General features: G+C 45.7%; 2 protein-coding genes across 2 annotated transcripts; one reads left to right on the top strand and one right to left on the bottom strand.

Moving 5' to 3' along the window:
• The first annotated feature begins 873 nt into the window (after positions 1 to 873).
• Positions 874 to 19693, top strand: maneal (mannosidase endo-alpha like). The gene is made up of 4 exons (XM_087835346.1): positions 874 to 1967; positions 6551 to 6660; positions 16757 to 16833; positions 17907 to 19693. The coding sequence occupies exons 1-4, from the start codon at positions 1463 to 1465 to the stop codon at positions 18541 to 18543; spliced, it is 1329 nt and encodes a 442-aa protein (XP_087691472.1). The 5' UTR covers positions 874 to 1462; the 3' UTR covers positions 18544 to 19693.
• Positions 11815 to 14030, bottom strand: LOC148096862 (uncharacterized). Its single transcript, XM_087834990.1, has 4 exons — positions 13929 to 14030; positions 13571 to 13683; positions 13289 to 13465; positions 11815 to 13025 (listed from the first exon to the last, which is right to left on the bottom strand). The coding sequence occupies exons 1-4, from the start codon at positions 13935 to 13937 to the stop codon at positions 11897 to 11899; spliced, it is 1428 nt and encodes a 475-aa protein (XP_087691116.1). The 5' UTR covers positions 13938 to 14030; the 3' UTR covers positions 11815 to 11896.
• Positions 19694 to 24329: the final 4636 nt, after the last annotated feature.

Genomic DNA, 24329 nt, shown 5'->3' with positions numbered 1-24329 from the left:
GCAGATGATAAAGGATTCAGAAATCATGCAGGCCCATATGACAGAGAATGTGCATCTTCTTTTTGTTTTCATATTTTAATTTATATCTAATTGTGTTGTGGTTTGCAGTGTTTTGTGTTGTTTCACGTTAAATTTGTTTAAAAGGGAAAAAGCTGAAAATTTAAATAGTTAAAAATTTAAAATGTAAATAGTTGTTTTTTGTATTATATGATTTATTTATTACATTTTATGTGGAGTGAATAAATAAAGTATATTTATGGTGGACCTTAGAGACAAAGCACGTACAAACTCCAAAACACGTACAAACTCCTAAGCATGTACAAACTTCAAAACGCGTAAAAACTCAGAAGCACGTACAAACTCAGAATCACGTACAAAAGTCAACAGAAGTGCTCCAGGACACTAGGGCGCAGTGTTGAGCTTTTGTTACCTAGTGGCTACACAAGCCAGGAAGTATCAACAACCGGATTTGGTGTGTGGTAGTAACAGGTAAATGAACAAACCATACACACATGCTTTCAATTGTGTAATTTAAGTGATCTGGGTAACTCTGTTTTGGAAGTTCAGTTAACGCTAGAAATGTGTTTTAGAGTTTGTACGTGCTTTGTCTCTAGGGGCCATATATAAACATATATAATTAAAACCACTTTTTTTAACATTAGTAATTCCTTTTCTGCATAATTTTATATTATTGTTAATGATTAAATAATTAAAGCAACAAAACAACCTGAAGAGCCGGTTCGGAGCCGAAAGAGCCGGCTCTTTTTAGTGAGTCGAGCCGAAAGAGCCGGATCTCTAAAAAGAGCCGGAAATCCCATCACTAATGTCCTCTTATTGTAAAGCATCATTTAGCTCCACCTCCTGCTTCTGTCGCCCACTGGTCGCCCCTCATACACGTCTTTCCGGTCGGGCTTTATCTCCGTGCTGCTAGTGCTGAAGAAACAAACGCTCCATTCTGTCGTCTTTGATTCGTGCAGTCAAATAAAAGGTTATTTTTCTCTTTGGTTGTTTTACGGTTTGGGGACAGAACCGGAGCCCTTTCCACAAACGGCCCGTCTCTGAGCGGAGGAGCAGCTGCAGGAGGAGGAGAGAGAGGCAGGCGGGGAGCGCCGAGCATCGGCTGGATGCAACACAAAGGTACCGAGGCTCCTCTGTGAGCGGACAGCTCGTGTTTTCAGTGGAGACGGAGGAAAGGTGTTTTTCCTGGATGTGAATCAGCGGTGAGAGCGTGATGGCCGAGCAGGAGGCGCTGTGTTGCAGCAGCAGCGGGTCCTGGTAGCAGAGCGGCGATCTTCGTCCCGCAGACTCCATTACGCACCAGCTGCTGCTCCTGAATGCGTTCATTCCTGTTTCCGCTCCGCTGTGAGAGGATGGCTGGCTGGCGCTGAGGAGAACCAGTGTCGGCCCCTCGCTGGCTCCTGGATCGCGTGTTCTTCCTGCGGCAGAACCACGGACAGCGACGATGACTCGGCTGCGCAGGAAAGCGCTGGTTGCGCTCTTCCTCTTCACGCTCTTCATTTTTGGGACCATGATGGGCCTGAGGACGCTGAAACCCAGCGACGGCTTTTCGGACCTGGCTCCTGGTATGGATTTCATCGGGGAGAGGTCAGAGAGGAGGCGGCTGGACGTGAAAGACGTGGTGGTTTCCCCGGGTCAGTTCCACATGAGCAGCAGCGACACCAAGGTGGTTTTCACCAGGTCGGACCGGGAGTACAGCATATTCTACGACGTCCACATCTTCTACTACCTGTGGTACGGCTCTCCCAGCGTGGACAACAAGTACATCCACTGGGATCACGTGCTGGTCCCACACTGGGACCCGAAGATCGCAGCCAGCCACGCTCAAGGAAAGCACACGCCTCCGGATGACATTGCCTCGAGTTTCTACCCCGAGCTGGGACCCTACAGCTCCAGGGACCCGAAGGTGCTCGAGTCACACATGGCCCAGATAGAAGCGGCCGCAGCGGGTAAGCACTGTTGCAACACTGGATCTGTATGTGTGTGACAGCCGAGAGGTGTGACTGAGTCTGTGAATGCTAAGAGCAATGAAGCATGTTCATGTTGAACCATCATAACTAAAAGTATCCAGATTAAATGTAACATATAAAGTTTCCAGTGCTGTGAAGAGTAAGAACAGTGTTGTCCTCTAGAAGGACGCAGCTTCATTTACCTCCGTCTGCTGTGAATATGCACCATGACGCTGCTGATGAGCTTTATTCACGCGTATCTCGGGTCCCGTGGGGCTGTGGGAGAATGTTAGAGGGGCGCCGTGGTCACAGTCTGCACTGTCTAAATAAAACGCCTCTTCCACATGGATGGATGAACACACTGACTCTATGCAAACATGCACAACTTCAAGATAACAAGTTTATGTAGAGATGGTGATAAACACCAGTGTGTGATCGGGGATTTACACGGTAAATATTGTTTCATCAACATTACAGAAAGTCTCCTCTAATTAAAACAAACCAACATGTGTAAATTTGAGCATCTTCGCGCGAGCCTGTGTTTGCATCAGTGCCACAGTCTCTCTGCCATCTGGTGAACCTGTTTCACTCTCGCTGCTCCCCTCTGTCACAAATCTCCACCGTCTTCATCTCTCGTGTGCACCGTGCGTTGCTTTGGTTGGTTGACCCCAGGTCTGTAAACTTGTGATCATATCAGAACTTAATATAAGTAAGGAACTGTAACAAAGCCACAGCAGACCCGGGTGCACGTTCATGCTTGGCAGCATACTTTATTGGTAAATAAAGCAAGCTTTACACACCCAGTCATCCACCCATTCACACACTGGTGATGGCAGCTACATTGTAGCCACAGCCACCCTGGGGCGCACTGACAGAGGCGAGGCTGCCGGACACTGGCGCCACCGGGCCCTCTGACCACCACCAGTAGGGTGAAGCGTCTCGCCCAAGGACACAACGACCGAGACTGTCGGAGCCGGGGCTCGAACCGGCAACCTTCCAATTACAAGATAACAGTGTTGTGAAGGTTACTTTTAAAATGTATTCCACTACAGATTACAGATTACATGCCCCAAAATGTATTCTGTAACGTATTCCGTTACGTTACTCAATGAGAGTAACGTATTCTGAATACTTTGGATTACTTAATATATTATCATGCTGTTTACAACTACATGAATGTACTATTGCTGTGATTTATTACTGTTACTGAAGGTCCGCGGCTCCGAACCGTAGTAAAGGGACCTCTGGCTAATACGGTGGGTTCTGTGTCGGCTCGTAGCTGAAAACTAGCTTTACTTTGTTGTCTGGGTCAACTTTGCTAGCAGAGACAGAGAGAGGCGTTGAAAGGCTGCTCCAACAGAACTTATTGTTTCAGAGGAAAACACGAACACGGTGTACAGTCGAGTCTTAATAGCTTACTTACAGCTGGGCTCGTCAGGCTCTCTTCTTGGCTGCAGTGGTTATTATTATATTTACATGCTTCCAGCTCCCGTTTCTGCTCGATGACAGCTCGTACTTTTCCTTTTTCTCCCTCCCTCGCTCACAGACACATAACGTGTATGGCAGTCCATTCTCCCTGCAGCACGGACTACACTGCCCATGATGCTACATTCTTTAGAGCTATACCTGTAGCATTCTGCCTGTTAGCTTAGCACAACAACAACAAAAAGGCCTCTCTCACCCAGGAAACACGCAGAGAGAGAGCGTCACCCTGTAACCATGGCAACCGTAACGCTGCCTGGAACAACAGAACGTAGCTGTCAAACAAAACCCAAACAGTCCTGACCCGCCACAATATGAAACAGGGAAGTACCGCCGTGTAATCCATTTATTTCAACAAAGTAACTGTATTCTAAATACCACCTTTTTAAACGGTAACTGTAACGGAATACAGTTACTCATATTTTGTATTTTAAATACGTAACGGCGGTACATGTATTCCGTTACTCCCCAACGCTGCAAGACGAACTGCCAACTCTTGAGCCACAATCGCCCTTTATTACAACTCAAAGGTTGCAGTTCACAGCAGACCCGCTGCAAGCTCAACACAACCAACAACACAAACACACGACCCAGTACAATATTTAAGGCTACGTCCACTCTGACGCCGCTTTCCTCGAGGAAAAACGCAGCGTTTTGAAAACGCCCTCGAAAACACACATTTAAAAACGCAGCTGTCCCGTCGCAGTGTGGACACGTGAAAACGCAGACTTTCGAAAACGATGACGCATGTTGGTCATGTGATGCAGTCATGTGACCAATTAAACCAAGACAGCGGTTGTTTTGATTGCTCTTAATTTCGACAGCCCTGAAAGATGAATATCAGTTTGTAGTTTGAGCTCCAGATTGCTTTTCTTCAAATTCTTTAATTCTCAGTCGTTTTTGTGCAGGACTGGAACATCAGCGTTTTCGGCCGTTTCAATGTGGAGACTGTGTGGATGCAGAGCGTTTTCAGACGAAAACGCCGTTTTCAAATCTGAGAAAGCTGGTGTGGACGTAGTCTAAGTCGGCGGGGCACAGAACCGCAATCCACGCCTGCCACATCCCCCCATTGCCTGACTGAGGCCAGGGAGCCATCCGGCCAAACCTAATCCCCTCCCCCCGCGAGCGGGAGAGAGACCGTCGGCGTCCCCAGCTCCAGCGACAAGGCGGTGTGAGTTCAGGTGGTCGCCTGCGGCGCTGGCGAAGCTGGTCCGGAGGTTGGTCGCGTGGCAGGTGGTTGCGGCTCACAGGCGGCTGGGCCAGCGTAGGATCAATTGGCGCGCCGGCCTCTGGTGGAGATGAGGCCGGTCTGACCAGCATGCCGCCCTCAGACTTGGTGGGGCTGTCGCACGGCTCGCCCTCCGGCCGAGCAGGCTACTGCTCTGCCGCCACTCCCGGCTGGAGCAGCTAGTGGTGGGCGGATCGATCCAAATATCGATCATATCGATTGGTATCGGATCAATACTAGCCTGGTGAGATGATTCTTTACTGTAAGCTCCGCTCTTGTTTGCAGCGCTGTCCTTTTGGCAAAGACAAACAGCAGGTTAGACTCGCTGCACCTGTGTCAGCAGAGCAGGCGCACGTTGCCCCCCTCCTACCTCTGCGCTGTCACGTGACGTGCCTCAGACGCGTTGGGGGTTGTTAAGTTGTTTACATATTATTTATATTTTTACCAGCTGTTATTGTTGTTGAGAATTTTAATTGTAAATTTTGTATCATAGTTTCTCAACAGTGCTTGTTTAGATTTTTTAACTGCTTGGCGCAATTTATTGTAACATTTTTATTTAAAAAAAGGAAAAGATAACTAAACCGCCACGATGGCATTTTCATGCTTCCAGCATCTTTTATTCTTACAATGATCACACGGCTGTGGCACAGCTACATTCTGCTGCAGCTCTCCCGCTGCCAGCCGCACATCACCATCAACAACAACACAGTTTTTAAGCCGGCAAGGCTGGTTGTGTATGTGCAGGTGAGTCCATCTCACCTGCCCTGGCATCGCAGATCAGCCACAATCATTTCTATTTAATTATAAACTCTGTCCTAATTATGTCCTGCTGGGTTTTAACTATTTAATAATGAAAAAGGAAACCTCACAAAAACACTTAAGCTCATAAAAATTAATTGAGATTTAGCCATTCAATGACGTATCCACCTTATTTATTGAGTATCGGTATTGATATCGGCGATACTGCCCGTATGTACCTGATATGGGATCGATACCAAAATATGGAGTATCGCACAGCACCAGGAGCAGCTCCTCCACCTCTGTCAGGTGCCTCCCGCACCTCCTCCGCAAGCGGGCACAAACCCTCGCGCAGCTCCTCCTCTTTCTCCTCCTCCTCAACCAGCAGGCACTGATCCTCAGGCTCCGCCTCCTCCTGCGACGGCTCGGCAGGTTCCTCCCGCGCTCTCCGTGCACTGACCTCCAACTCAGGCTGAGCAGTTGGGTACTAGTTCTTCCTGCCAGCACCACGACACTGCCGCCTGCTCCTGCTATGTTGCCACTGTCTCGGCCACCATCGGGGTCAGCTCCTCCCCGGCTGGCCCGCGGGTCTGCTGTGTCCCCGTCCTGGGTGTCGGCACCACTGTAACAAACCCACAGCAGACCCGGGTGCATGTTCACGCTTGGCAGCATATTTTATTACAACTCAAGGTCGCCGTTCACGACGCACACCGCCACCGCGGGGCGACTGCTTGGCCGACCACCGCACCAGCGGCGCCGGCACCTGAACTCACACCTCCCTGTTGCTGGACCAGGGGTGGGGACGCCGTGGATGGCTCCCTGGCCTCAGTCGGGCGATGGGGGTATGTGGCGGGGCATCGCCTGCAGTGCTGTGCAGCTGCACGGCATCCGCAGTCATGCACCGGTGCTGTGATAGTGGTTGTTGTTATGTTGAGCTGCAGCTCTGTGTGTGGATGTACAGCAGCCGTCAAAGTATTAATAAAACATGCTGCAAAACATGAACGTGCGGGTCTGCTGACTGACTGAAGGTTCTGATGTCGCCTGTTCTTCCAAAGAAAATGTCTGAATCTCCTTCACTACAGTGAGAGCTGTACCTTCTTCATCCTCCTTTCCTTTTGCTCTGCTGTCTTTGAAGGAGTGCTGGTTCTGTCCTGGTATCCTCCTGGGGTGGGGGACGACCACGGGGAGCCCACAGAGGACCTCGTTCCTACCGTTATGGACGCTGCCCACAGGCACAGCATCAAGGTAACTGGTGAGACAACCGGTATGTTTTCCCCTTTCTGACGATTTACTGAATTTGTAGATGGCTGTTTCCTGACTGTTAATGTTAAGAACAGAGTTGATCTGAATCTCTTAAAAATCAGCTGTGTGGTCGCACTTTGACTTTGTGATTATTTAGACATAATCAACCTGAAGAGCAGAAAGATAACACTTAATTGATGAACTTGTAGAGTCCAGATAAGCATCAAGGCTGAGGATACACTGTACAAGTCCTGTGTCTATAATGTGATTTATGTCATGATTTATAAATATGGAGGCGCAGAATAATGACAAACATGCTAAGAGTACTTACATACGTAGTTGCATATACGTACACAGATATATATACATATATACAGATATATACAGCTGAGGAGGTTTAGAAGCACATCAGCTTCATTTAATTGCAGGTTTTTTGAACTTGTTGCCTGCGTCTTTGCCTCTAAACAGGATAATGTGTCACCAACCAGCCCACACGGCCATGACAAGAACCAGAGATGCACAGAGATGCACAGAGATGTCATCCAAACTATTTTATTTTAAGTGAATAAAACGGAAACAAGAAACTTTGTACAAACCGTGGTGTGTGTAGTCAGTAGCATCGGTGGGTTAGAGGAGGGCACGGGTGGAAAAATGGTGCATGTAATGTTGTTAAATGCAAAATCCAAACCAAAAGCAAGAGTCCAACAGGGCGTCTCATGAGCCGCACAGCTGAGCTCTACAGGCTTCTTATGGAGCCCTGACACACTGGTTCAGCTGTTGCCAGTGTCACTAATTGTCAACAGGAACGCTGCGTCTCCAAAGCCTGCAAACAAGACACAAGCAGGCCAAAAGGCAGGTGCAGTGCGTGGTCTCAGAGGCGTTTAAGCAGGATCCAGCAAGCAGGGGAAGCCTAGAATCAGTGTTTAGAAAACTCATAACTCCAGTAGACTTAGGCTGTGATCAGCTGAGCTGCTGCTCTCTGTGGACGTGCACAACTGAACCAGATGTGAGCAGATGCTTCATGAGCTGTGCTGGCTGATATCATCCTCTACACTGACAGTACTTGTTTATGTCTGTTTTCTAAATGGTACAAAGTTTGTATGAAGGTGGAGTCAGTCAGTGGATCTCAGCTAAAATGCAAAGCTAGCTGTAAGCTAGCTGTGACCATGAGCACCACAGCCACTGAGCAGCAGCCACACACGATTCTTTACTTTAAATCATCACAGTGCAGCAAACTCACCTGTTCAAAAACACGAGCACTTGCATGTAAGCTTTAAAATGTCCAGTTTATCAAACAGAACGGAGCATCTTCTCTTTAAAGCTGAGCTCTCTTCTTCCTCTCCGCTCTTTCTTCGAGTGAAGTCTTTCTTTTCCCTCCCTGTGAAATCCAGCAGCTGGACTTTTAGCAGCAACACTGTGAGACAAACAGTTTGTGTTTGCTGAGCTGATAGAGACGCTGAATGACTCGTCTAGGCCTCGTTGGACGCTGAAATACTGCGACCGCAGTTTATGGACACCTGCAGTCGTTCCAGCATTGTGCCAAAAGAGTAAATAAATAAAATACTTATCTTTGACTGTGGCGCACGGGTGCCTGAAAATTCTACTCAGATACAGTAACAAAGTATTTCTACTTAGTTACTTCTGCTGTTTAAGAAAGGGCACCATACAAGAATCTGTTTATCAGAGTTCACAGCATGAGCTCAAGACATGGAAGGTTGTGTTGTGACAGTGAATCAGGAAGATTAACACACTTGATGTAGCTCCTACCACTGTAATCATTAAATATAGCAGACGTCTGCACTAAATACAGGCTAGAGGAAACACATGTCAGCGTCTGTAGGTGCAGAAATATTGGACGTGGTCAGAGTGACAGATTATTTTAATCTTTTTGTACCCAAACATTAACGGATCGCATTCTTTCACTCGCCAAAGAGCTGAAAGCACCTCCGGTTACCTTGAACACAGAGCAGGTGTTACACATCGAATATACTGAAATACTCGAATACCTCAAACTAGTATCTGCAGAAACGCAGCAAGTGAAGAATTCAGCTGTGACATTGATTTTGTTGATTAGGTATTTCCAGTGTTGGGAAAGTTACTTTTAAAATGTATCCCACTACAGATTACAGATTACAGATTACAGATTACATGCCCCAAAATGTATTTTGTAACGTATTCTGAATACTTTGGATTACTTAATACATTATCATGCTTTTTACAGCTACATGAATGTACTATTGCTGTGTGATCCTTCTCTCTAATAATAATAATTTTTAAAAATGTTTCTTCACGTCATTATGCGGCCGCGAGTAGAGGTGACATGGGCCTGAGACATCAGAGCCTCTTAATGTGTGTTTGTTTGTGTTTCCACCAGCGTGGAAACCAAAAACAGAGAGGACATAGCCGAACATATGAAACAGGGAAGTTTCATATGTCCGTGTAATCCATTTATTTCAACAAAGTAACTGTATTCTAAATACCACCTTTTTAAACTGTAACTGTAACGGAATACAGTTACTCATATTTTGTATTTTAAATACGGAACGGTGGTACATGTACTCTGTTACTCCCCAACACTGAGTATTTCACTGTGAACGTGTCAGCACATACACTGCTCTTAGACGCTCACACAGTGGGGGATGAGCCTGCTGTGCTAACTTACAAAGTAAAATTCACTTATGATCGTATATATTATAACATGCTGGTGAAGATCTTTGAGGTATTTCTACACAAAGCATATATGTGAACCACTGTGAGCTGCTTTGTGTTTGTTTGCCTCAGTGTGCTCATCAGTTTTTCCTCCGTCTGTGTTCTTGAAAGTCCAGTTTTTCAGCGTTCACTCCACAAACAGCTCGCAGGTGTTTCTCCCTCCAACACAGGCTGAGCGTCATCAGGTTATATTGTGGCCGTGGCTTTTACATGACCCACAATTGAGATTTAACAAAATCTAGTCTTTATTCATTTCAGAGTTTGGCGCCTATGTTCACCCAGAATAACCTGCACTTTAAAAAATCTGTCCGAGACTACAAATTTACAGCTTTTATTGAAAATCAATTTATTGCACTGTACAAAGAGTTAGTCCTTTATTTGTTTGTTTGTTTGTTTGTTTGTGCAAACGACATATAAAAAACATGTATATAATTTTGTCCTTTATAATATTGACTGCTGCCTGTCAATAATTTAAAGGCTACTGAACATTGTGATCATAGCTTGCAGTCAGCAGCATTTATTTATTAGCAAAATGAAGAGTGCGTCCTCCTTTTCTCAGCAGTTACTGTCAGTGATGACCTCCTCATTCAAAGTGTGCCACAATGTTCCCGCAGCAAGCAGCCAGTGCTGGCAGTGAGAAGCATTACACTGCAACAGACATCAGACACAGTGATGCAGCATCAGTCAAATGAAAGCACAAAATGAGCCTTTTCACTTGAACTTTGCTTTTACACAGAAATAAGAACTACAGCCGAACCTCGTAACTGCGTGATCTCGGGTGAATCGGCTGCTTAAAGCCCTCCTTCACCATCAGTACCATTTACAGTCCAGCTGTCATACGAGTCATTTGTTTTCAGCAAACATCACCAGATGCTTGTATCTCCTCCTTGCGTGTCATCATAGCAAGGTTGTACTCAGCTGTGTCTGTTTGCCTCAGGTCTGTTGTTTCCACCTTTAGCAGCTTTCTTGCAAAGCATCCGAGGCTGGCATTCGCCTCTCAGACATGTCTCGGCTTTTCTCTTTCTCAGCTCCAGCTGAAACAAGGTCAGAGCTCCTTTAGCACTAGCAGCTGTCAGATAGCATAAAGCCATTAAATGTTGAAGATGCTCGAGACAGCAGTGGCAAAATGAGCAGAGCTCCGTGTGGAGGACAGGAAAGCTTTCTCTTGCTCTACTTTTCATGCTTCCTTATATGGAAGTCTTAGTTTGAGAACTGGGTCTCTTTGTGAGTGTTAGTCAGACTTACACAACAGTGTGTATCTCACAGCTGACCTGAGCACTAATGCTTTCATGATTCAGTGCTCCAGAGCTGCTGCTAACAAAATACAAGTTAATCTGTGTTTGCTTTCTCTGCAAATGTCATATGCATATGTTTGGGAGCTGCTTGTCCTGTGATGCAATGAAAAAGACTGTCTGCCCCTCTGCCACTATATGAACGTGTCACAGAAATGACATTTTACAGACACATAATCCCCTCCAGTGTTACACAATCTAACTAACCTCCTAACTATTGAGCTGGGTGCTACGTTACTAAATAAAGAGCTGGCATTGACTCTGTCTGGAAACTGGAACGGCAAAATAAAAGCTGTACTGACAAACAGTCTACAGCTGCTTTTCATGAAGCTTTAAGGCTCAATAAGCAAAATGGCCTTGTGCAGACTATAGGATGCTTTAGGTGATCAGCACCCAAGTTAGACTCCATCCTCTGAGCTTTATGTGGAGAATGTTCTCCCGGTGTCTGTGTGGGTTCTCTTCAGGTGCTCCGGAGAGAACCCACATGCAGTTAGTGGGGTTTGGTTCATTGGTGATTGTGGTGTGAATGTGGTAGATGGGAAAGTTTCCATCCCCTCACGGCACTGAATTGGATAAGCGGAGGATGGATGGGTGGATGCATGGACGGAGGGAGGGATGATGGATGGATGGAGGGATGATGGAGGGATGGAGGGATGGATGGATGGATGGATGGAGGGATGATGGATGGATGGACGGATGGATGGAGGGAGGGATGATGGATGGATGGATGGATGGATGGAGGGATGATGGATGGATGGATGGATGGATGGAGGGATGATGGATGGATGGATGGATGGATGGAGGGATGATGGAGGGATGGAGGGATGGATGGAGGGATGATGGAGGGATGGAGGGATGGATGGATGGATGGAGGGACGATGGAGGGATGGATGGAGGGAGGGATAATGGATGGATGGATGGACGGATGGATGTAGGGAGGGAGGGAGGGATGATGGAGGGATGGATGGAGGGAGGGATGGATGGTTCTCCTGCTGTGAACGCTACGTCCACATGAACAGAAAGGTGGATTCTGTTCATGTGGACGTAGCGTTCACAGCAGGAGAAAACGCTGTGAACGCTACGTCCACATGAACAGAATCCACCTTTCTGTTCATGTGGACGTAGCGTTCTCAGCGGGCGGTGTTTTCTCCCGCTGTGAACGCTACGTCCACATGAACAGAATCCACCTGTTGGGATTGACTTACCTGGATCACTGAGCTGAGTAATTATGAAGATAATCACTCTGTTCCGCTGCTCATGCAGCAACTGAACAGCCTCCTCAAAGATCTACAAAAAGAAGCGAGGGCCCTAACGATACAGTTTCTCGGCCTGTCTTTCTGGGAAGCTGTGGATCCTTTGTGTACGTTGTCCTCACTCGCAGATCGTTGCGTTTTGTTCTCACTGGCTGGAGAAACGCTTTTGTTACTTTCTAAACTTCTCAGCGCGTTCCTGGAGCCGCTCGATGGTTTCAGCTCTGCTTTTAATAGCTCCACGACGGCTGCTACAAAAGTCGCGCCACCCTTGTCCATCACAAACGGAAGCACGTATTTGGATCCAAATTTGCGACACAGGTCTTTGTACATGATGATGTACAAGTTTTTTACTGTTTTTAGAGGAGTCAAGTCTCCCCCAATCTTCTCTCTTATATCAGTCACTATCTGCTGAAAATTCAGCTTTACAGCAGTTGTTTGTGTTTTCTCAGAAACGTGAGCGACTAAATTTGCAAGACACAAACTGAGAAAGGTATCGGTCTCTGCAGGCGTAGGAAGCGTCCCAGACGAACACCGCGGGGCGTCGCTGCATTTTTTTTCCCTCTCTGAACTCTCACGGTCAAGATTTTGGACGTCAGTGATTTGAAATGTATCACTGTTGCCCTCGCTGCCCACATCTCCCTCACCTACACAAGCTTGAGTCGGTGTGCTTTTAAAAGTCTCTACAGACTCTTTAAAGTCTGTAGAGACTTTAAAGTCGTCATCTTTAAAGTCGTCATCTTCCTCAGAGTTTGGCGATTCAACAGTGGTGCAGCTGCTACTCTCACTACCTACAGAAAGGGGAGATGAGATGTTTACACAGTCTTTTAAAATGTTCACTACACTGTAAACCATCCCAACAAAGTTTGTTGGGGATGTGGATCTATCTGATTGCAAGGATGTGGACCCTGTGATACGACTCAGGGCTGAGTTTACGTTCTTTGCAATCGACACTGAAAATAAAGTCAGTAGTGTGTCTGAGTCACAAGACCGCCGTTGCCCACAACCCAAGACCCGACCGAAGCAGTTATGAAAGATGTTTCTGAGGCTGGCCTGAATATCGTCCTCGGTCACCCTGCAGTAACTGCACCCATCAAGCAGAGGTTCAACGTTGATCCTGAAAAGGCAGAAAAGAGAAACGTAGTCAGTCATTTTCCCACACGATCACTGTTTTGTCCAAATCTACAGGCGTCGTTAAAATAAACCACATGGACGACTTCACACGTGATGGAAACTATTCTAAGAGGCAATACGAAGCAATGCTGCGTCCTCTGAAAAACCCTCCATCACCAGGATTACCTGATGAACCATCTCATGTAAAACGTCTCAGAAGAAGAAAGACTGAATGAAACTGTTGAATAAAGCAAGCTTTAGATTTACCGGTCAGCGGAGCTTTCTTTGTCTCCGCGATCATGATTATGTGGCCAGCATGAAAACTGTGGGCGTATGACTTTATACACTAAGGTGCTAATGTGCCCTATGAGTGCTCGGCACATCTGGGTCAGCAGATCGACGACATCCGAGGAGATGTCATCAGTGGCTAATGCCGTCCACTGTCTGAAAGAAAAACATTGGGAATGGTTGAGTGAAACAAACCTGTAACCAGTGAATATGTCTGTGTATGCTGAGAACTGTCTCGCTGACTTTGAGCTTGTGACTTACCCGTGCGATAAATTGTCTAAATAGTTTCTGAGGCATCGTTCAATGTGTCCAAATCTGAACAGAGGCAGGCTGACATGACTGCACCTCGGTTCACCAGCTTCATCTAATGGGATCTAGAAACAGACAGATGTCAGTGAGCAGGCTTTCCAAAATAAAAGAATTAGACCAGCAGCCAATGTTCGGTTTTTGTCTCAGCTGCACTAAATAAACAGTATTGGTGCCTCATTTTGGATGTTTCTGTAACAGTTAGTCCACCAGTACCACTAAGCTTCTCACATATAATCATTGCATTTATTGCATTTTCAAAATGTCTAAAATATTGATGAGAGGTGGTCTGATCAATTTTTCAGAGTCCTACCACGTTCATGTTTCCACAATGTCGTCCGTGAATTCACGTTTTCGCGACAGCTTTGCACAAATGATCACTTTTTCCAGTCTTTCACTCTCCGTCCTCACACTCGATCTGGATAGTTGTTTTTTAAATTGCTCTCCTGGTTTGACATTTATCCTTCAAGCATGTACGGCTTTGAGCTAAAAGGGAAAAGGCTCTTGTCTTTTTAGTGCTTGTTTATTTCAAGTTATTGCCATGTTTATGAAAATAAATTTTCATTTGGAAAAATAATAATAATAATGGATTTATATAGTGCTTTTCAAGGCACCCAAAGCGCTTTACAATACCATTATTCATTCACTCACACACTGGTGGAGGCAGCTACAGTTGTAGCCACAGCTGCCCTGGGGCAGACTGACAGAAGCGAGGCTGCCATATCGCACCATCGGCCCCTCTGGCCAACACCTGTAGGGTAAAGTGTCTTGCCCAAGGACACAACGACCAGGACAGAGAGCCCGGGGATCGAACCGGCGACCTTCCGGTTACAGATGTGCTGCCCAACCCCCTGAGCCACGATCGCCCCAAAAATGTTAACATGTGGTCATTTGTCATACATGTATTATGAAACACACAACTACATATTCGTTTGTTTGTTTTTTTAGTCTTAGACTACCAGTGAAATACAATAACATTCATATTTGAATGTTAGGGGGCGATCGTGGCTCAAGAGTTGGGAGTTCGTCTTGTAATTGGAAGGTTGCCGGTTCGAGCCCCGGCTTGGACAGTCTCGGTCGTTGTGTCCTTGGGCAAAACACTTCACGTTACCTACTGGTGGTGGTCAGAGGGCCCGGTGGCGCCAGTGTCCGGCAGCCTCGCCTCTGTCAGTGCGCCCCAGGGTGGCTGTGGCTACAATGTAGCTGCCATCACCAGTGTGTGGATGTGTGTGTAAAACACTTTGGGGTCCATAGGGACAAAGTAAAGCGCTATACAAATACAGGCCATTTACCATATTTAATATTAAGTACAATTTTGATTATGTTCAATTTGCAATATGAAGTAAATGGAACAACATTTTGGATTAACTGACGTCTATATTTCAGTTACATTGACCAAGCATGTCAGTGTTATTTACTCAAGTTTTTCATGTTTGTGTAACAACTACAATTATTCATTTCAACTTAATATGTTTAAGCTTCAGTTATTCAGTTGATCAAGTGTATTGAACAGATCTGATTGGTTTCCAGTCTACTCAATATTCTTAAGTGTAAAAGTGTTGCCTCACAAATGTAAAGTAAATGTCAGGTTTAGTTTTTAGAGAGTTGGGTGAGTTTCAGCTCAGCTCGTCCCTCCTCCCACCTTCAAAGTGGGCGGGGCGTCCTCAGCTTCCCCGACTCAACATGCAGACACAAGCATGTGGCATCAAGCAGTTTGAAAAGATTGAATTTTTACTCTCTGTGTATTATACGATCAACAGTTTAAGACCACTTGAAAAATGGCAAAAAATCATATTTTGCATGTTTGGATCTCAACAAGGTTCCAAGAAGAGCTTCAACATGCAGCACGAAGAAATTGGAGCAAGACACAACTTTTTTGAGCAATTTATTGGATGACTGAGGGCCCTCGTCTGTGTGGTGACCACAATGCCCACAGGACAAGGGACTACTTGCAGGAGAATAACATCATGTTTGGGACCATCCTGCATGTTCCTCTGATCTAAATCCAACTGAGAAACTTTGGGACGGCAAAGGAAGTTTACAAAAATGACAACAGTCCCAGACAGCAGATGCTTCATGCTTCGTCTTTTGTCTCGTTCCCATTTCTTCTTGTTGCAGAGACACTGATGTGCTGATGTGAGCAAACAAAGCCCTTTCCACAGTGAATACAGTCGTACCTCGCTGGCATCATTTCTAACCAGTCAAGACTGTTGACAAGCTGAGCTTGAGCGTTGCTATGGAAACTGTTTACGAAGACCTTGAAGCCTCTTTTTAAAAGACGGAGTGGGCGGCGAGCGTTGGCGGTTCACGTCTCGACAGCTCTCTCCCTGCTTTGCTGTTTGAGCCCTCTTTCTGCAGCAACACGAGCGCAGCAGTTATTTCATGCTGACAGAGAGCATCCATCATCAGCTCACACTGCTGCCACAGGACAAAACACCTGCTGGCTGTGAAGCCATGAAGTTGTACCACTGTGGTGGAGAGGTACAGACTCTGTTACTCAGTCACCTGATTGTGTTGGCAGACATGACGGCCCAGGCCACGTCTGTGGGGAAGCTGCTCGTCCTTCCTCTCTGTCCCAGCATGCTCAGCATGCAGCTGCTGTGTGTTTATCAGCAGGTTCTGCATGAATGAAAGCTCGGTCTTTCTTCACTGTGTCCACCTCCCGTTTCCTCAACACATGTGGTGACACATTAGTGTAAAACAGCTGGTTCAGAAGAATCACTGCAGTCGTGTCTGTGAAACCAAAGCAGTTTTGTAAGAAGGATAAATGTATCAGGCATGTTTCCAACCAGACGTCCAACATTTACTAATAACTGACCCACTGACTGTTCATCAGCAGCTCTGTGCAGCTACATCAAACACAGCACAGCTACAGTTACAATATTTCAGACAAGGACAGCAGACAGCGTTGCCATGACGTTAAGTAGTTTGGTAACTAGGCAAACACGTTTAAGATGTGGTATCTGCAGAGAGGACAGTGACAGCTCGCTGACATGTTACAGGCACCACTAACTCAGTCTTTCTCTTTTCTGTTCATAAGAAACAGAAACACTTTCACCTTTTTAACTTTTCTTTCCAGGTTTTTGTGGATTCAGGTGCTGCTTTTCAGTAACGTCTGTGTTGTCATGTGTTCATGCACAGGTGGCTTTTCACATACAGCCGTACAAGGGCCGGACGGACCAGAGCGTGTATGACAACATCAGATACATTATTGACAAGTAAGCTGGTTTTCTGTGTGTCCCGTTACCTCTGAGTGATCCAGCTGGCTGTGTCCGTTGGTGCTAACATTAAAACATGTGATGGAACGTGAACCCTGATAGATGAGGAACAAGTCATTAAATATAAATGCCCAGCCTGTGATCTCACAGATCAGCAGCTTTCTGCTCCTTCAACTGATTAAAAATGACTGAAGCGAACCTTTGTTCTGCAGTTTCATAGTGCTCCAGTGTTTGCAGAAGTCAAGCATCATAGAAAGTAGTTTTTAAAGTGCAATATTATAAGGTCATCGGTACAAATCCTTTACTTTTGATTTCCCAAAAATATTGTCACAGATATTAGTGTGAAATCCGCTGCGATGACCGTCTGCATGTTAGGACACAAACTGGAGAGTCAGTAAAGCTCCTGATGTGTTCGACTCTAACATGTTAAACACACCATGAAAACATGTGTAGCCGTCACTCGCAGACCCGTCCGCACATCCGTGCTTTGCAGCATCCGCCTCGTCATTCACAGTTGTTACGAACACGGCTGCAGCTTTTCAGCTCGCGCACAAACACACACGCCAACAACGACAATATTAAACAGTCAGCACAGACTTTTGAGGCGTGATTGCAGATGCAAGTCGCGGTGCCGCAGACCACACCCCGCCACAACAAGGTTTGGACAAAATAGGCTGGTGAAAGGCCCTAGATCAGCTGACCAGAGGACCCGTGAAGTGTCTGATTTCCTGTCCTGTTCATATGTTAGACAGCTCACATATATTTGCAAAGTGAGCCAGAAAGACGCTTCAGAAACATGCTGTGATTCGTTCATTTGGTGGCACCGCCCTCCTTAAAAATCACATCAACCGCCCCTCCCTGAGCCTGGTGCTGCTGGAGGTTTCTTCCTGTTAAAAGGGAGTTTTTCCTTCCCACTGTCGCCAAAGTGCTGCTCATAGGGGGTCATATGACTGTTGTAGGATTTACCTTTCAGTATAAAGCGCCTTGAGGCGACTGTAGTTGTGATTTGTTGCTGTGTAAATCAAATTGAATTGAACTGAAAACAGCAGCTTAACACGTCTCATCTTTCTCAGGTATGGAAAACATGGCGCCTTCTACAAATTCAAGTCGAGCACCGGGCGAGTACTGCCTCTGTTTTACATCTACGACTCCTACCTGACGCCGCCCGAGTCCTGGGCAGAACTCCTGACAGCTAAAGGCGCCCGCAGCGTCAGAGGCACGCCTTACGATGGGATTTTCGTCGCACTCATTGTCGAGGAGCGCCACAAATACGACATCCTAGCTAGCGGCTTTGACGGCATGTACACGTACTTTGCCTCCAACGGCTTTTCGTTTGGCTCGTCCCACCAGAACTGGAAGGCCATCAAGGCGTTCTGCGACGCAAACAATCTGCTGTTCGTCCCGAGCGTTGGTCCCGGGTACGTGGATACCGCCGTTCGACCGTGGAACAACCATAACACCAGGAACCGTGTTAACGGGCGTTACTATGACACGTCCCTGCAGGCAGCTCTGTCCGTCCGTCCAGAAATCGTCACCGTTACGTCCTTCAACCAATGGCACGAAGGCACACAAATAGAGAAGGCCACGCCCAAGAAAACTGTGACCCGTTTGTATCTCGACTATCAGCCTAACCAATCAGACCACTACTTGGAGCTAACACGCCAGTGGGCAGAGAACTTCAACAAAGAGAAGGACAAGTGGCTGATGTGAGCGTCAGCTGAGCATCGCTACAGGATGTTGAGCTCGCTGCCACGCCTCTGTGTTCCTGCGAGTCTGAGCGCTCCACACAAAGCTTCTCTTCCTGTTTCGACTGCCTGTCATGTTTTGTACATGTTAATAATTCACATGTTGATGCTTCAGTGACGAACAGCTAACACTGGTTTTGTGAGTAGTGTGGTTCTGACTACTAAAACCATGTGATGTGTACAGTAACTCTACTGTGAGGTTTGTGTTGTATTATCCGATGCTCAGACTGTTCTTTCCTGTCTTTCCATGGTGACAAATTAAACTGTGTCTGTTTACAGCTGGACAATCAGTTGCTGATGTGAAAAAGGTCTTAGGCTGCGTTCACACTGCAGGCGAAAGCGCATCCAATCCGACTTCTTTGACTCTCTGCGACCATCTATCCCATCATGGTGTGACAGTGTGAACGGCACAAATCTGATATTTCAAATCTGATCTGGGTCACTTTCATATGTGGTGCTGAATCTGATACATATCTGATGTTTTAGAAAGCTGCTGTTTGATGGTCATGTCGCATTAAATCCGTCTTTTATGTCACCGACACAAGACAGACGCCGATTATCAGCGCCGGAGAAGACATCGCAAACGCTTCCATCCAATGAAACTGTTGGGAAGACAACGTTGGAGAAACGTGAACATTTTATTTTAGCTATCCTTTGAAGCAGCGCTCCTCTAAAACAGCAATAAGGATCATTATTAGGACAAATGTAAATAACTAGGGATGCAACGATACCAATTTTTTCAAACCGATACGATACCGATACTTGGATCTGAGTACTTGCCGATACAGAGTACAAAAAACGATACTTCTACCACACACACACACACACACACACAAATGCAATTAATTGGAAGACAGGTTTTATTATATTCTCTGCTGATAAAAAATAAAATCTTAATAAAAATGACCACAAAAAAATTTCAAGTAAAAAATAAGCACTTCTGTTAAATGATTGCAGAGTCTCCACATTGTAATTTAACAAAATATCACTGAACTATTGGCACTGTCTCGAGCTTTCAGAATAATAAATAAACACTTCTGTTTGGAATAAAATAAACTTTTAAATTATTGCAGAGTGTCCATATTGTAAACAAACAAACAAAACAATTATTATAAAATAAATAATAAATAAAATAATAATTGGCCCCCTAGTGGCCAATCTAAAAAACTACAACAGAAATGACAAGCCACCCTCTGATTAATGAAATAAGTTGGTATCGGTTCATGGTATCGGTTAACTTCTACGAGTATGAGTACACACACATTTTACAGTATCGGCCCCGATACCTGATACCAGTATCGGTATCGGTGCATCCCTATAAATAACAAAATGTTATAACTTAAAGCAAAACTGGGAAACGTGAAGTCTGAAGTCTTTATATTAAGACCATCAGTCAAACAATACTGTTGGTCTGGGTCTAAACAGAGCGCGTTGTGTGTGACGTCTTCTTTTGCGCATGACGCTTTGAGCGTTCACACTAGAGCGCGTTTGCTGTCACATGTTATCTGTAGTGTGAACGAGCAGACAAAGAAATCTGATTTGAGCATCAAGACCTGCAGAGTGAACGCAGCCTTAGAAAGATGTGATGTGAATAAGAGGCTCAGTCCAGATGTTTTTTTAAATCACCTAATTTCTTACTGAATTGACTAAAGACATGAAACCAGAAACTCTTTGACAGGGAAACATCCGTGAATGCTTTGAGCTTTTGGTTGTCAGAGACCAAAAGTTATCCAGAGCGTGCAACACCCCAAACTCTTGGCGAGCACATGCCAGCTGATTGCACTCACTGGTCGTCCTGTGGTCGTCAGTGTGTCTCCAAATAACTACTCTAAAATATAAATGCAGATAGACTGCAAGCACATTGCAATCAACCCGAGTTCACTGCAAATGCAACTCACATGCAACACAGCTGTACATGAGGGATCTGCACAGACCTGGTGTCAGTGTTCAAAGCGACAGCGTCATGGCTGTGCTGCACAGCGTGCCATCATTCCCCAGTGCAGCAGCTCTCTGTTCCTGCTGCTCCAGAGAGGCCAGAGATGAGTCAGCACAGCTTCATTCTAACATCTCAGAACGACGTGTGGAGTGAATTTGACAGCTGGGACCTGCTTTAGCTGCCACGAGTCAACAGTCACTACAAGAACGTTTCCTGTGCTCATGGGCTTTCTGAAAAAGATGCTTCAAAGTTCTGATCACAGAGTCCTACTTGACACAAGTCCCAATATATTTGTCCCTCCTTGGAGTGATCCTGGAGTAAACTGGGGATCTTTTGCTTCTTAGCCAAACGTGTAAAACACTGTGGAGCCACAGTAGTGATGCACTCATGACGACATATCAGAGCTGGTCCTCTAACATCAGTTAAATGTAAGAGCAGGGAGTTAAACGGTCGTCTGAGACAGTTTAAGAGATAAGAGGTGTGATGAGCATCAGGGGGCAGAAAAATCAAACTGGGATCGATGGAGCACCTGCTGGTGTCACTGTGGGACACCAGAGCTAACAGTCAGTGCAGGGGAACATTTTAATGAGGTTATTAAACTGGTGTGGTTCTCTTAATGAGAATAAAACTGATGTTGGTGTTTATTAGACATTAACTTGTTTTTATATCTGAGTTTGAGCTGGACTTCTCCACGATGCCAGAAATAATCAAGAAATTAATTTCAGAAACAAAAGTTGATGAATAATGAAAAATAAATGACCAGTACTGTCAGTACAAATACGTTTGTTAACCAGAGTCTCTCCAACAGCAGCTAAACTGTGTTTAGGATATCAAACGTTAGCATGTCAGGTATTTGCATATTTCCTGCATTTTTTTCCCCTTTCAGATTAAAAGAAGACACTTTTATCAGAATGTTTTCATACGGTCTGTAGAGCAGCTTTCATTGTGTAGATGAGGGTTTTTTGTGTAATTAAGCTGATGGTATTTCGGTGGCGTGCAGCTGGAAGAGGAACAAAAGCCAAGCAGCCGACATCCAAGCAGCCGGCTCGTGACGGACTGACTGGAGCAAAGCTGGTCCCTCAGGACGATCTGCTGCCTTGCTTTAACGGCGCTGCCCATGAACACGAGGTGTTCGTGCTGCTGGCAGCGAGCATAAATCGTCGAGCCTTGAGTCACCAATCACTGCAAATGTACAGTGTAGCACTTGGAGGGCAGCGAGCTTCTCTCAGACGTCTTTGTAGAGAAAAAGGCTGAGAAATAGAAAGAAGGCAAACACGAGGATAACAACACGATTCTTATTTGAAGGATTGCTGACACTAAACAGGTTACAGCTGCGGTCCTGCTGCTGTGGCTGTGCTGACAAACTCATAGACATGTCAATAACTCAAACTTATTGAAGATGCTTTGCCAGGTGACAACTTCTGTAATGCTCTGATTTCTCACCTCAGTACGTTTCATTTATTCTGGCAGGTCCACACAAAATGTTTCCACCAACGTCCCCACACACAGCGCTGAGCCACCTGTTAACAGATCTTTAGAGATTTGACACCACATTTTCAAATGTTTAATATTACAGGTTATTAATCTGATTACACACTAAGTCTGATACCACAGATAGATTAACACAGTTATCCACATATTTCCAAATAACTTGGCTACGGTGGTCAGCTGGTGGTGTGAAAGAGCCGCTGCTACTTCCACATGCATGTAAGTGGATGTCAAGACTTTTCCACTGAGATAAGTAATCTCTTTAACTACCAGTGTTGGGAAGGTTACTTTTAAAATGTATTCTATTACAGATTACAGATTACATGCCCCAAAATGTATTCTGTAACGTATTCCGTTACGTTACTCAATGAGAGTAACGTATTCTGAATACTTTGGATTACTTAATATATTATCATGCTGTTTACAACTACATGAATGTACTATTGCTGTGATTTATTACTGTTACTGAAGGTCCGCGGCTCCGAACCGTAGTAAAGGGACCTCTGGCTAATACGGTGGGTTCTGTGTCGGCTCGTAGCTGAAAACTAGCTTTACTTTGTTGTCTGGGTCAACTTTGCTAGCAGAGACAGAGAGAGGCGTTGAAAGGCTGCTCCAACAGAACTTATTGTTTTTGGAGGAAAACACGAACACGGTGTACAGTCGAGTCTTAATAGCTTACTTACAACTGGGCTCGTCAGGCTCTCTTCTTGGCTGCAGTGGTTATTATATTTACATGCTTCCAGCTCCCGTTTCTGCTCGATGACAGCTCGTACTTTTCCTTTTTCTCCCTCCCTCGCTCACAGACACATAACGGGTATGGCAGTCCATTCTCCCTGCAGCACGGACTACACTGCCCATGATGCTACATTCTTTAGGGCGATGCCTGTAGCATTCTGCCTGTTAGCTTAGCACAACAACAACAAAAAGGCCTCTCTCACCCAGGAAACACGCAGAGAGAGAGAGCGTCACCCTGTAACCATGGCAACCGTAACGCTGTCGCCTGGAACAACAGAACGTAGCTGTCAAACAAAACCCAAACAGTCCTGACCCGCCACAATATGAAACAGGGAAGTACCGCCGTGTAATCCATTTATTTCAACAAAGTAACTGTATTCTAAATACCACCTTTTTAAACGGTAACTGTAACGGAATACAGTTACTCATATTTTGTATTTTAAATACGTAACGGCGGCACATGTATTCCGTTACTCCCCAACACTGCTAACTACATAATGACAAGAACCATAGCTGGCTGAGATAAGCTAAGCTATGTTTTGACAGGGAACAGAGTGAGCAAAGGCTGTCAGAGGACGTCTCAGTTAACTCACTGTGAGGATCCAAACTGTTCGACCATCACAGTGAGCAGTTTGAGATGATCTAACATCCTCTGAACACGATGACTTTGATGAAATGGTCAACAACAACATCCAGGTAGGCTGTCACCAAGGAGGACCCACCAGCAGCAGCCTGAACCGTGGGTACAGGGCAGCTGTTCACTCGAGCTGTGGATTGACAGACACCTTGGTTGTAAATGAGTTACGGCTGCCGTCCAATCAGCTTGAAGCATTCTGGCCTTTCTCAGAGGTCAGAGGTCAACCACCACTCACTAAATGTTTGCTGTTGTTTGGATGATCCTTTTGTGGGAAACCTGAAGACCCGGCCTGAGGGGGGAGTATGACCTGCTGCTACCATCGTCTGCTCGTTCTGAACGTGCTGACGTGTGTGCTGGAAAATGTGTAAATTATGATTATCTGTGTCTCTGTGTCGGCCCCCGCCTCTCGCCCTGTGACAGCTGGGATAGGCTCCAGCGCCCCCACGACCCTGAAAAGGATCAGCGGACGCGACTGGATGATTATCTGTCAAAAGCATCAATTTAAAAAACACGATGCAGGTGCTTTGATACGGCGCCGTGTGTTCATCTGCTGAAGGACGAGCCATTAATCAGAGTGATCTGTTCACAATGTTGTCAAAAGGCATTACAGGTGTGTGTGTGTGTGTGTGTGTGTGTGTGTGCGTGTGCGTGTGTGTGTTAAAACATGAAGGCTAAATCCACCATAGATTTTTTCCTTTTTTAACACGTTTTCAAAATATGGAGGTAGTTTAAAGATCTGCCCTCTATGCCTGTATCGTTTCAGTTTGTCGTGGTCTACAACAGTTCATGGACTCTTTAGTCTACATCCTTTTTCTCTTGTTTTCCCAGAGTTAGCGTCACAGATGCAACAGCTCCATCTGGTGGAGCTCAGCAGCTCCACGAACACGAGTCAGTGCAAACGATCAAGCTGCTGTTTCACCGACACGCTGGATAAAAGCAGCTCATCAGTCTGTGG

The sequence above is a fragment of the Neolamprologus brichardi genome, chromosome 22 (genome assembly GCF_056152115.1).
Source record: "Neolamprologus brichardi isolate AB-2024 chromosome 22, ASM5615211v1, whole genome shotgun sequence".
Lineage (NCBI taxonomy): Eukaryota > Metazoa > Chordata > Actinopteri > Cichliformes > Cichlidae > Neolamprologus > Neolamprologus brichardi.
Note: the sequence above shows the minus strand (reverse complement) of the source record. Positions and strands in the feature narration are given on the sequence as shown.

Coding starts and splice junctions, on each gene's coding strand:
- LOC148096862 (XM_087834990.1), bottom strand. Junction 13,466..13,570: donor TTAGACAATTTATCGCACGG/GTAAGTCACAAG, acceptor TTTTTCTTTCAG/ACAGTGGACGGCATTAGCCA. Junction 13,026..13,288: donor AAAGAAAGCTCCGCTGACCG/GTAAATCTAAAG, acceptor CTGCCTTTTCAG/GATCAACGTTGAACCTCTGC.
- maneal (XM_087835346.1), top strand. CDS start 1,463: ATGACTCGGCTGCGCAGGAAAGCGCTGGTTGCGCTCTTCCTCTTCACG. Junction 6,661..16,756: donor CCCACAGGCACAGCATCAAG/GTAACTGGTGAG, acceptor GTTCATGCACAG/GTGGCTTTTCACATACAGCC. Junction 16,834..17,906: donor ATCAGATACATTATTGACAA/GTAAGCTGGTTT, acceptor CATCTTTCTCAG/GTATGGAAAACATGGCGCCT.